This window comes from Bufo bufo, chromosome 5 (genome assembly GCF_905171765.1).
Source record: "Bufo bufo chromosome 5, aBufBuf1.1, whole genome shotgun sequence".
In the NCBI taxonomy this organism is placed as follows: domain Eukaryota; kingdom Metazoa; phylum Chordata; class Amphibia; order Anura; family Bufonidae; genus Bufo; species Bufo bufo.
The window spans coordinates 201,939,681-201,952,971 of NC_053393.1; the positions used below are offsets into that span (position 1 = coordinate 201,939,681).

Consider the following 13,291-nt stretch of genomic DNA (forward strand, 5'->3'; position numbering starts at 1 on the left):
AGGCTGCTGGGGAGCAGGTTAGTATGCTCTAGAGGAGGGGCTCAGGCATTCTAGGTGTCATTATAGGGATTGGATAATCCCTTTAAGGTTTTTATTGATCTACCGAGCATTTTTGCTGATTTCATAGTATTACTGTCAGCTAATAGCTCTGATGATTATGTTTTCCATCTACATAAACAGGCAGTATGGCAGAAATTAGCTTCAGAAAGAAAAAAATAGGAAATTACTGTATTCAACATACAGTATTCAAAATAAAAATATAACTATAACATACATCTAATAAGATATATATCATGCTAATGTGTGGCACTGTTTTTGGTAGAAAGCAGACATATTTTTCCAATCCTAGACCAATCCTATGGCTAGCAGTCATACAGACTGATTCATTTACTGCTCACATGGCTCTGCTGTTTATGTTTCCTCACAGCAGGATTCTAAGGATTATTGTATTGTAATGACCTCAGCCGCTTGAGCGCTCTGGCTGACAGTCAAACCCTGTACTCCTCTTATACTATATAATTTGCTCTTGTCAGAGCTCCCTGCCTGCCTACCACTGAACCTAAAAACACACACACACATACACCCTGCGTCCCGACATGTTTCGCTGGACACCCAGCGTCTTCAGGGGATGATGCAGTAAATGAATCAGTCAGAGCGCTCAAGCGGCTGAGGTCACTACAATATATCAATCATTGGAATCCTGCTGTGAGGAAGCAGGCGTTGTTTGAGCAGAAAATTAACCAGCCTGCACACCACTGAGATTTTTAATGAGTCTATAGTGTTTAAAATGGATGTCTTTTTAGTAATAATTAAATAAATAAAAGTGAAGTTTTAAAGAAACAGCACATATAAAAAAAAAAGTATTTAGGTAAGAAGGACCAATTGTATTAGTCGAGCGCAATACCAAGCACAGCCGCTATACAATGCACAGCGATGTGCTTGGTGGGCATGGAGAAGGCCACGGTGCTTACTGAAGCGCTGGTACCCTCTGAAACAGCTGATCGGTGGTGGTCCCGCGTGTCGGACCCCCACTGACCAGATACTGATGACCTATCCAGAGGGAAGGTCATCAGTATTAAAACCTATAAAAAAAAAAACTTTCAGGATATGATGAATGTCAACTTAATACCCATTTAAATTTGAAAGAGAACTAGTCACATAAAAATGCAGTCCAATCTACAGGCATCATGCTACAGAGCAGGAGGAAATCAGCAAAGTAATATATAGCTATGTTGGAAAAGATTCAATAGCACTGGTAATTTATTCATTTAAAAAGAACCTGTCATCATCTTTATGCTGACCTCACTGAGGGCAGCATAAATTAGTGACAAAAATGCAGATTTCAGCAGTGTGTCACTCATCAGCTAAAAGTAAGTGGTTGCTGAGAACCAGCATCATAATCATTGCAGCACAGGCCTGGAAAAGAGTCACATCTATCTGAGAAGAGTCATGGTTATTCATAATCTCCTGCACTCTCACCCATCTGCTGATGATTGGCAGTTCTCTCCTAGAGAGAAAGGGAGAAAACTAGGTAAAAGACTGACAAAAATTGGTGGCTCACTCACTGTCCACTAATAGAAAAGGTGCACTGCCCCACAGCACTCCCTATTGCTGATGTGGTAGAAAAATTTGTATAGGGTTGGGCGTCACTCAGTATCGGGCAACCATATAGACAAGTAAATATCTGAAAATAGTTTGTCTGAAAATTATTTTATATATATCACACTTAAAATATTGACAACATGTTGCATGAAATCATAAAAATCAATACACATTAAAAAACAATGCACATTAAAATATCACGTGTCTAGAATTATCTAAAATGACTAAAATTGGATGGCACTGAGTCTCTGAGGCCCTGGTGAGCCTAAGGCTACTTTCACACTAGCGTTCGGGGCTCCGCTTGTGAGCTCCGTTTGAAGGGGCTCACAAGCGGCCCCAAACGCATCCGTCCAGCCTTAATGCATTCTGAGTGGATGCGGATCCGCTCAGAATGCATCAATCTAGCGGCGTTCAGCCTCCACTCCGCTCAGCAGGAGGACACCTGAACGCTGCTTGCAGCGCTCGGGTGTCCGCCTGGCCGTGCGGAGGCAAGCGGATCCGTCCAGACTTACAATGTAAGTCAATGGGGACGGATCCGTTTGAAGATGACACTATATGGCTCAATCTTCAAACGGATCCGCCCCCATTGACTTTCAATGTAAAGTCTGGACGGATCCGTTCAGGCTACTTTCACACTTTTCTAAGTTATAATGCAGACGGATCCGTTCTGGACGGATACAAACGTCTGCATTATAGGAGCAGATCCGTCTGATGAAACATCAGACGGACCCGCTCTGAACGCTAGTGTGAAAGTAGCCTAACTGTTATCGATTGTCCTCAAACAGTTTAGTTCAAAGGCATATGCGATAATCATCCAAAGTTTGTATAGTGACTAAACACCACAAAATTAATAAAGAAATCGATAATATTTCTATAATTTTCGCAGGGTACTTTACCACTCCTGTGATAGGTCCGCTTTTGCTCCAAAGGTTTTGCAGTATAGTGCTCTGTTGTGAGCTGCAAGGACCTGTGAATCAGGTCTATATGTTGAGATCCCCCATGTTCCTGGATAATCGTTCCAGCGGTCTTGCCGCTTTGACCTTCCAGGACTTGTTTGTGGCGTCCCACGTGGTTTGCTGGGCGGTCAGGTTACTCTCGATTCCAGGCAGGGTTTTCAAATTTCTTTAGCGTCCGATTGTGGATATAAGTCTCTTTCCTTTATCGTCCCTCACTGTCTTTTACCATACGCGTTTCGGGGTAAAGGAGCCCCTTCCTCAGTGGTGTAGACAGTGATGGCTAAATGTCCTTTTTATATTATCATTAATTGGTAAGTTGCATGCTGGGACAGTGAGGGACTCAAAAGACCTCGATATGGATTTCAAATTTACCACAGTTCAGATATACACTTGTGAAAAGACGCATATGCGATTTCTATATTTTTGATATATTCCCTTCATGTCTTATATTAGTTGCAGAAAACCACATGTGCGATTTTTTCTCTTCATATTTTCGATCCGTCTTTTTAGAACATCGAAACTTTTTGTCAGAATTATTTACCTTATACTGTGCAGAGACTGATGTATATTGCTATCTGATAGTCATGTACAGTACAGACCAAAAGTTTGGACACACCTTCTCATTCAAAGAGTTTTCTTTATTTTCATGACTATGAATGCATCAAAACTATGAATTAACACATGTGGAATTATATACATAACAAACAAGTGTGAAACAACTGAAAATATGTTATATTCTAGGTTCTTCAAAGTAGCCACCTTTTGCTTTGATTACTGCTTTGCACACTCTTGGCATTCTCTTGATGAGCTTCAAGAGGTAGTCCCCTGAAATGGTCTTCCAACAGTGTTGAAGGAGTTCCCAGAGATGCTTAGCACTTGTTGGCCCTTTTGCCTTCACTCTGCGGTCCAGCTCACCCCACACCATCTCGATTGGGTTCAGGTCCGGTGACTGTGGAGGCCAGGTAATCTGGCGCAGCACCCCATCACTCTCCTTCATGGTCAAATAGCCCTTACTTTCAACGTTTTCCCAATTTTTCGGCTGACTGACTGACCTTCATTTCTTAAAGTAATGATGGCCACTCGTTTTTCTTTACTTAGCTGCTTTTTTCTTGCCATAATACAAATTCTAACAGTCTATTCAGTAGGACTATCAGCTGTGTATCCACCTGACTTCTCCTCAATGCAACTGATGGTCCAAACCCCATTTATATGGCAAGAAATCCCACTTATTAAACCTGACAGGGCACACCCGTGAAGTGAAAACCATTACAGGGGACTACCTCTTTAAGCTCATCAAGAGAATGCCAAGAGTGTGCAAAGCAGTAATCAAAGCAAAAGGTGGCTACTTTGAAGAACCTAGAATATTACATATTTTCAGTTGTTTCACACTTGTTTGTTATGTATATAATTCCACATGTGTGGATGCCATAGTTTTGATGCCTTCAGTGTGAATCTACAATTTTCATAGTCATGAAAATAAAGAAAACTCTTTGAATGAGAAGGTGTGTCCAAACTTTTGGTCTGTACTGTATATCCATAAATAATATATTAAGACCTAAAAACATTTTAAACATTATTAAATTAAAAAACCGCATCATTGTAATGTCAAAAAACCAGAAAACGCACCTTACCCATGGAGAGGAGGGAATCATATCCTCCGAATGTCCAGAAACGAATGAAAGAGGATCTTTGAATTCGACTCCCTAATCCCAAGGGGTCTGAATGCAGACATGGAACTCTTTGGGTTTCTATAAAGGGGCGTTGGTCTATCAGAAATGAGAAATCTGTGTCAGGCTGTTGTTATCAGCACCCAGATCTCTCCTTCCTGGCAGGCCCGCGCCCCCATACACATCATACCCACATTCCATTGTATACACAGCATTATACAATAACAGCACATGTGGACGAATATATAAACTTTACCCTAGAAAAGTACCAGTAGTCTCCGATTGTATTTTTCTTCATTTTTCTTCCTATTTTTAACATTTTTAGCAAAAACGCATCGAAAACGCACTGAAACCACAGGTGCGTTTTCTGTTTTTTTGACATTACAATGATGCGGTTTTTTAATTTAATAATGTTTAAAATGTTTTTAGGTCTTAATATATTATTTATGGATATACATGACTATTTATCAGATAGCAATATACATCAGTCTCTGCACAGTATAAGGCAAATAATTCTGACAAAAAGTTTTGATGTTCTAAAAAGACGGATCGAAAATATGAAGAGAAAAAAATCGCACATGCGGTTTTCTGCAACTAATATAAGACATGAAGGGAATATATCGAAAATATAGAAATCGCATATGCGTCTTTCCACAAGTGTATATCTCAACTGTGGTAAATTCGAAATCCATATCCAGGTCTTTTAAGTCCCTCACTGTCCCAGCATGCAACTTACCAATTAATGATAATATAAAAAGGACATTTAGCCATCACTGTCTACACCACTGAGGAAGGGGCTCCTTTACCCCGAAACGCGTATGGTAAAAGACAGTGAGGGACGATAAAGGAAAGAGACTTATATCCACAATCGGACGCTAAAGAAATTTGAAAACCCCGCCTGGAATCGAAAGTCTCCTGACCGCCCAGCAATCCACGTGGGACGCCACAAATAGGTCCTGGAAGGTCAAAGCGGCAAGACCGCTGGAACGATTATCCAGGAACACGGGGGATCTCCACATATAGACCTGATTCACAGGTCCTTGCAGCTCACAACAGAGCACTATACTGCAAAACCTTTGGAGCAAAAGCGGACCGATCACAGGAGTGGTAAGGTACCCTGCAAAAATTATAGAAATATTATCGATTTCTTTATTAATTTTGTGGTGTTTAGTCACTATACAAACTTTGGATGATTATCGCATATGCCTTTGAACTAAACTGTTGAGGACAATTGATAACAGTTAGGCTCACCATAATTCTAGACACGTGATATTTTAATGTGCATTGTTTTTTAATGTGTATTGATTTTTATGATTTCATGCAACATGTTGTCAATATTTTAAGTGTGATATATATAAAATAATTTTCAGACAAACTATTTTCAGATATTTACTTGTCTATATGGTTGCCCGATACTGAGTGACGCCCAACCCTATACAAATTAGGTAAAAGACTGTCAGACATCAGCAGGTGGGCAGGGATAGCAGGAATTTATGAATAACTATGACTCTTCTCAGGTGGCCGTGACTCTTTTCCAGGCCCAGTCTGCAATGATTGTGATGTTGGTTCTTGGCAACCACTTACTTGTAACTTATAAATGACAGACTGCTGAAATCAACTCACCTGTCTCTACTTTATTCTGCTGTTAGCATGGGCAGCATAAAGTTGATGACAGGTTCCCTTTAAATCTCTGTGCTTTTTATGCTTAGGAGTCCAGTTGGAGACCCTAATCAGTGATTGACAAGTTGAACACCATATCTGTCAATCACCGATTAGAACCACCCACTAGACTCCTAAGCATGAAAAGAGCAGAGGTGAACAAAGTAATAGTTCTACTTGATAATTTTCAACAAAACTATACAATGAGTGGTCACATCATTAGAGACACCCATCTAGTAGTGTGTTGGACCTTCTTTGGCCTTCAGAACCACAGCAATTCATTGTTAAAGTCCACTAGGTGTTTAAATTGTTCAGTAGGATTATTGGCCCATGCAGACAGGGTAGCTCCTTGCATTTGTCACAAATTACATGGAGATTCTGACATACTCTGAACAGTCTGCCCCATCCCAGAGATGCTCTATAGGATAAAGATTTATGGACTGTGAAGGCCATGTAAGCAAGAACTTCCCTGGAATCAATCTATATGCACAAATAAATTGGTTAAAAAATCAAAAGAAGTCTCAAATCACAATCTTGTTTTGAGCGTAGCAGCTCTATGGTGAGGTAGGGTCACATTCACACTTAGTCCTAAATTTCATAGAAGAGAGCGCGCTGCTCCTAGCCATCCAGAAGAAAGATGGTGATGAAAAAGGTATTCAGAGAAAGTTCCTTCAATATGGTCGATCACTGGATCCAAGGTATGGGCTTTTCCCACAGTCACTCTTGACTGTGGGAAAAGCCCGTACCTTGGATCCAGTGATAGACCATATTGAAGGAACTTTCTCTGCATACCTTTTTCATCACCATCTTTCCTATGGATGGCTAGGAGCTGCGCGGTCTCTTTTATGAAATTTTGGAATCAATCTATGACTATACCATGCTTGTAGCATGGAGCCGCCTTGCTAAGTGTCCTTCTTCCTCAAGTTAAAAGGAGACTTAAGAGTCCTTCTGCCACAGGGTAAAAAGCCTATTAAGTAGGGAGGAACTGAATCGGCCAAAATACTTAGTTATACTATACTGTACAAAGATCCATCTACAGGTAACAGAATGCCAGGGTGTGCCAAGAAAACATTCTCCACACCATTAGTCCACCTCCAACAGCTTGGACTGTTGACACCTGACAGGAACGGACTATCAATTCATGCTGCTTGCTCCTAGTCCTGACCATCCGATCATCAAGGTGCAAGAGAAATCTGGATTCATCTGAACGGGCAAGGTTTTTCTACTTCTCAGTGATCCTATTTTTGGGCTCTTTTTCTACTGGAGTCTTGCCTTACTGTTTCTTACATAGCAATGGCACTCAAACTGGTCATCTGATGTTATAGTCCATACATGGTAAGGAACGATGATTTGATTGTTTGGACATTTTAGTTGGAGGATCAGCCTTGGCGGCAATATTATTGAAGTTCATCACAACATTCAGACCCCTGATAACTAAATTCTCAATATAATATCTCTCAACACTGTTGCACCAGGAAACCCTATTGGGTTGGCAGTTTTAGGATAGCACTGATGAGCATGTCTCATTTGAAGTCACTCTGATTGCTCGATTTTCCCATTTTAATGTAGATTCACACTGAAACTGATCCATAGAAAACTTGCTCACTTGATTTTATGCTGCACTCGGGGGTCACAAGTCTAATTTCCATACTGGGAAGCACAACTCTTGAAAAGGCAGGTGTCTATTCAGTGAATATCGATCTGCTCAGCTCCCCCTGTTCTATAACATGATGCCTGCATTGTCAACATAATAGGTTCCCTTTAATAGCAATATGTCTTATTCTGTCTGAATTGGTATAAGTTTTCAAGCATAGAATATTTCTATTTGTGTGGATATTTTAGTTCATTTATTGTTGTCGAGGGAATTATCCTATTTAGATTCAATTCCTTTTTGCTGTCATCACTGCTTTTAATTGAATTTAATTATTGAATACAGTATGTATATTGTATATAACAATGTCCTTATATACTGATTCTTTATATGTAATTTACAGATAATTTTTTTTTGTCACAATGGCATTTAAAAAGTTGCAACTTTTTTGCACCAAACAAATAGCATAAGGAAAGTCTAAATCTCCCCCAGTTTTTAGATTTTATACTATCAGATTGAATCCCTTCCTTTTTTTCCTTCTCCTTTCCTAGAGAAGGAAAAAATTGTGAAATTAAATGCCAGGGGATGTTTTTGCTTTTATTTTTGTTAAGAAACAATGTAAAGAATGAACCTCTGAACCTCTGCTAATTTTGCATTTGCAATAAAGACAAAACTTTGCCTTCCTAGGAAAAAAACCCTGCCCTGTTTATCCAACAGAATTGGTGTTCGCACTGGACATGTCAAGTGATGTGAGGCTGCCAGTGTTCAAGCGAATGATCAATATGGTCACATATCTTCTGACCAATGTAACCATTAGGGGAGGTAACTGTCCTGTTGGGGCAAGAGTGGCTGTTATGTCCTACAACAAACTTACTAATTATCTGGTGAGGTTTTCTGACTTCCAAAATAAAGAAAAATTGCTGAATGCAGTGAATAATATTTCTCTGGAAATTTCGAGCAATAGTCGCGACATTGGAACTTGCATGAGATTTGTAGCCAGGAATGTCTTCAAGAGATCTCTACAAGGAGCCACTGTAAGAAGAATCGCAGTATTCTTCAGCAATGGTCGTACTGATGACCCTGCTGCACTCAGCACAGCCGCCATGGAATACAACGGTCTTGAGATCATACCTGCAGTTATATCATTCACTCCAGCACCTGCAATCAAACGAGCCTTTGAAGTAAGAATTTATCTATATTTAATTTTAGGGATCAATTCATAAAATCCATGCATTGTTATATCATAGTCACCACCACCAATCTTTCAGATCTCTAAAGTATGGAATGCAAGGTCATAAATTTAAAAGTCAGATATATTAATTGCTTTTGCGATAAGTTTTGCTATATTGCCACTGCATGCAACGTTTTTGTCCAGCTGAAACCCGGCATTTATACTGGAAAGTGGTCAATAGGGATCTGGCGGTGATCTATTGAATCTGTCAATGACAGATCGTGAACTCCAGCAGGCTGTTCTCTGCTGGAACATCCTGCTGGAGATGTTCACTGGAATTGTGGACTTGGCCTTAGAGAGCCTTAAAGGCTATGTACACCTTTGGAGGCAATTTATTTATTGTTGCATTATACTTATTTTGAGCTAAAAATAATGTTTTCAATTGTTCTTTATTAGCAATATGGAATCCTTTTTTGTGTACAGAGCTGACATGCTCTACTATCTGCCTGTGGATTTTTTGTCTTTTCCATCATCTGAGGAGCAGACAGACTCCTTATCTCTGCTCTCTCACATTATAATCACTCATTAAAGCTCAATCCTTATCTTACTGATAAGAATATGGCTTGAATAAGTGTTTATGACCTCTCAGTAGTTTAGATATAAGGTATATTAGATGACCAGCACAAAGTAAAAGTGAAAGTACCGGTCACACAGTTAGAAAAAAAGTTAACCCTTTGTGACTGAACAGCTCAATATTTTTAATAAAGACCAATTGAAAATATGATTTATAGCCAAAAATAAGTTGAATGCAATCATTAAGAAAAATGGACTCCAAAGGTGTACATAGCATTTAAACCTTAAAGAGGATGTGTAACTACTTGTATTCCCCATGTACAGTAATAACAATTCTTGTGTCTGTATATTATTTCATTGCTTTATTATTTCTTCTAGAAGTATGAATGAATTGCTAGCAGTCTGCAATAAAAGTTCATTACTAGTAAGCTGTGGTCCCTTCATTCAGCAGATCAGTTTACACTAGCGTTGTGAGATCCAGCAGGGTATTTCTGGATCTGGCATTGCTGGAAGCCACTGAGTTCCTGTCTGGCCCGATTAAACTATAATAGGGTCCAGCGGAGATCCACCCGCAACCCGGCAAACATGCTAACAATCGGCCTGCCCTTAGATCCCGGGAGTTGGATGGTATATTCTAGGCCTTATGCACACACATGATGCTCTGCTATAAGCTTTATATGGGAGATGTTCTCCCCGAGATGTAATGCTTGTAAGAGGGAATACCTATATAAAACAGTATGCAAATTAGTAATTTTTTATAATACCAGTGACAAAAGTTATGCAGAGGTGCAATAAAGCTGCAATCAACTCTACAGCTCTATAATATGGTTGAGCATAAATTCTGTATCGCCTTTGGATCCCATTGTAGTCAATGGGGTCAGGTGGTGAACAGCAGTATCCAGCTATGCCTGATACGGTGAACTCCGGCAGGCTGTTCCTCTGCCGGAACAACCTGCCAAATTTAAAAATGGAAATGTGAAAGCAGACTAATACAGATTATAATTACCATACAGAAATAGGGTATATGAACTGTAAAAGGGTGTTCAAAAGTAAACATATCCTTTAAATAAAATGTTTGATTTTGAAATCAGCTTTTTTACTTTTTCAACAGATCGATGACTCTGGGACATTTCAGTTGATTGAGATTTCTGCAAATGATTTTAAACCACAAATACAAACCTTCCTTACATGCACCCTTTGTTATGGTAAGTCCAAAAGTACAGCTATTAAAGTGCCTAATTATATACAAATATGAAATAATGCCACAGAACAGATTAGTGCAATACAAAAAATTATGAAAGTGGTGTCTTTATGGATGTACTGATTGTGTGCAGGACTAGTCTGACTTCTCAGCAGCAGACAGAGCCCTGTGGTCTGTCTCTTAGGAATCATTAGTATACATTCACAAGGCAGTAAAAAAAAATCCCTTAAACACAGAAACTGTAAATTTTTCATGGGCATTTTGCATCAGTGCATAAATCCTTCTTCTGTCTGTCTCTCCGTTTTTAACATCCGCCTTTAAAAACAGATTGACTTCGTTGGCATATTTTTTTTTAATCCCCAACTCCAACTGTAGTGCCCCTAGTATTATAGATGACCCCCACTATAGCGCCACAGTATTATAAATGGCCCCCCACTGTAGTCCCTTCAGTATTCTAAATGGCCCCCCACTGTAGTGTCCACAGTATTGTAAATGACCTTCATAGCGCCCTATGTATAAAAACATGCCCCCACAAAAAAAAAATTAAAAAATTCTCACCACAGGCACTTGCTGGAACACTTGCTCCCCACTAGAGGCAGCGGGACCTGAAGCTCTTAGATTGATCATGAGATGTCATGATTCTGGGAACATCAGGTCCAGCAGCCTCCAGTGTGGAGTGTTCCAGTGAGTGCCTGTGGTGAAGTGAATATTTTTTTCTTTGTTTGCTTAAAGGTCCTTGCGCAGCTCATCTACTGGTTTTTACTGGCCGTTAGATGGGTGCACTTCACTATACACGGCTGTTAAAAACAGCCCATTGATTTTAGTAGGATCCATCTGGCCATCAAAACAGATGGCTGCTGTTCATTGTCTGTTAAAAAAAAAATGGCCATGTACATAGCCCCATAGACTGCAATGGTCCTGAAAATGTATGTATGGCAGCCTTTTAAAAAACAGGGCCAGATTTATGGCCTAGGAGACAGACCTCTGTCTATGGCTGGAAATTTGCAGTGAGGTGCAGAAGTATGCAGCACGGATGTTTGTTCTGCTGGAGCTCATGAAGAAGGAATCAGGTCTGCTAATAAATTAGGTCATGTTCACAAGACCAAAATACTCACTGGAAAAATCCAACATCTATCTGCTGCAGTATCTATGGCAGAAATCTTAGCATGAGAGTTGGATTTGTACTTTGAATGCTGTATATCAGAAGTCAATGGGGGTAATCTGCATGTGGACACCCACTTCTTCCCATACTTCAGGGATACCGCAAAATGCAGTGTGAATGCACTTTAACCTCCTAACAGTCGCGTTAAAATTGGATAAACCCTCCCAAAAATGTCACTTTTTATTCTTGTAGATTTTTAATGTGTGTCTGCAGTAAATCTTGTTGGCGCACAACTCAGGGGACGCTATTGCATTTTTAACGCATTAGTGATAATTTTAGCCTTAAGAACCAATAATATTTCCCCCCTTTGTGTTCTAGCAGTCATAACTTTAGAATTTTTTCTTCAAATATATATTTTTTTTGAGGGATTAGTTGTAGGATTTTTAGGAAGCATTTTGGGGTATATATTGTGTATTAAATAACTTTTAATATTTTATTTTTATGGGGAAAGATAAAAAAAAAACATAAATTTGTATATTATTTTGTTGAATTTTTTTATGGTGTTCACTGTGTGGTAAAATAAATATAATTTTATTATGTGGGTCCGTACACGGACGAGAATACCACATTTCTATATATTTTTGCTATTTTTTATTTCCTCCTGCAGCCTGTCAGCTCTGCAGCTGCTCCCTCGTTCTCCTCCAGACTGAAAGGGAAGGGGGCAGCTGCTTTATCTGCTCATATCCCTGGTTTGGTATCAGCTAGAGTAGGGGCTTTCCAAGCTGACATTCCAAGCTTTCAGACATTACCAGAATGACAGCAATATGTTCAATTCTTGCGAAGATATCACTGATAGAAATTGGGATGCTGTGAATGCAGCTGAAAGTGAAAGTAAAAGCAGGTTTTACCCGCGATTATTCCCAACTTGATTTCTAACAGAGATTTTTCCTCTGTTGCTTGGACTTTTAGCTACTTTTCCCACTGCCCGAGCTGGACTCTGGCAAAACAGTTAGGTGATTAAAGGGGTTGAGAAAGAATGTAGAGGAGGGTTGGCAACCCCCCCCCCCATTCTGCCAGACCTGCCAAGGGAAGATGACTTACCTGCTCCCCAGCACCAGCTCCCCGTTCCTTTTCCTGCAGGCCTGTGATGCTCCTCTGGGCTTTGGCGATGTCAACATATGATTTTACTCGATGTTGACATTGCTGGAGCCCAGCAGGGGGGACTATCTGTTTCTGCAGTATAGTATTTGGCAGCGTTGAAGAGCACAGCAGGCACAGTATTGGGGGTGGCAGCAGGATGACTGTGGGGGGACCAGGATAAGAACTTTGTGTTGAGAAGGTGGGAAGAATGGTGGAAAAGTGATGATCAAATATGGCTAGAAGTAATTATGCCTGTCTGTAGACAATGGGAGTCATTTATCAAAGAACAGCGTTTTATGCTGGTCTTTGATATCCCCTGTGCTACTAGAGGCTGCACCTAATTTAGCCGCATCCTCCGGCAGTCCGTGTGCCTAGACTGAAATCTAATGCAGTCCCTAAATGGAGTAGATTTCAATCGTCATTTATGGCTGCAAACAGGCATAAATGTTCGAGAATTTGCAGGGGCCAATGGCCCGTCCGGAGCCACACCCACGCCGCAATCTATTGGCAAAGGTAAGCATAAACTTAGGCGCAACTTTTTTACACTTAAAACTGGCATAAGAGGCCATGATAAATGAACCCCTTGTGTTTACATTAGATGAGACATCACTGGAAGTAATAGGTATGTT

The 13,291-nt window shown here is 40.0% G+C and overlaps 1 protein-coding gene across 2 annotated transcripts in view; it reads left to right on the top strand.

Moving 5' to 3' along the window:
- LOC121001130 (collagen alpha-6(VI) chain-like) overlaps positions 1-13,291 on the top strand; it is a 353,819-nt gene that overhangs the window by 303,709 nt on the left and 36,819 nt on the right. For both annotated transcript variants that reach the window (XM_040432059.1, XM_040432060.1), the window contains exons 33-34: positions 8,163-8,656; positions 10,331-10,424. In XM_040432059.1, the coding sequence (XP_040287993.1) occupies positions 8,163-8,656; positions 10,331-10,424 (588 nt within the window). The remainder of the gene's footprint in view (positions 1-8,162; positions 8,657-10,330; positions 10,425-13,291) is intronic.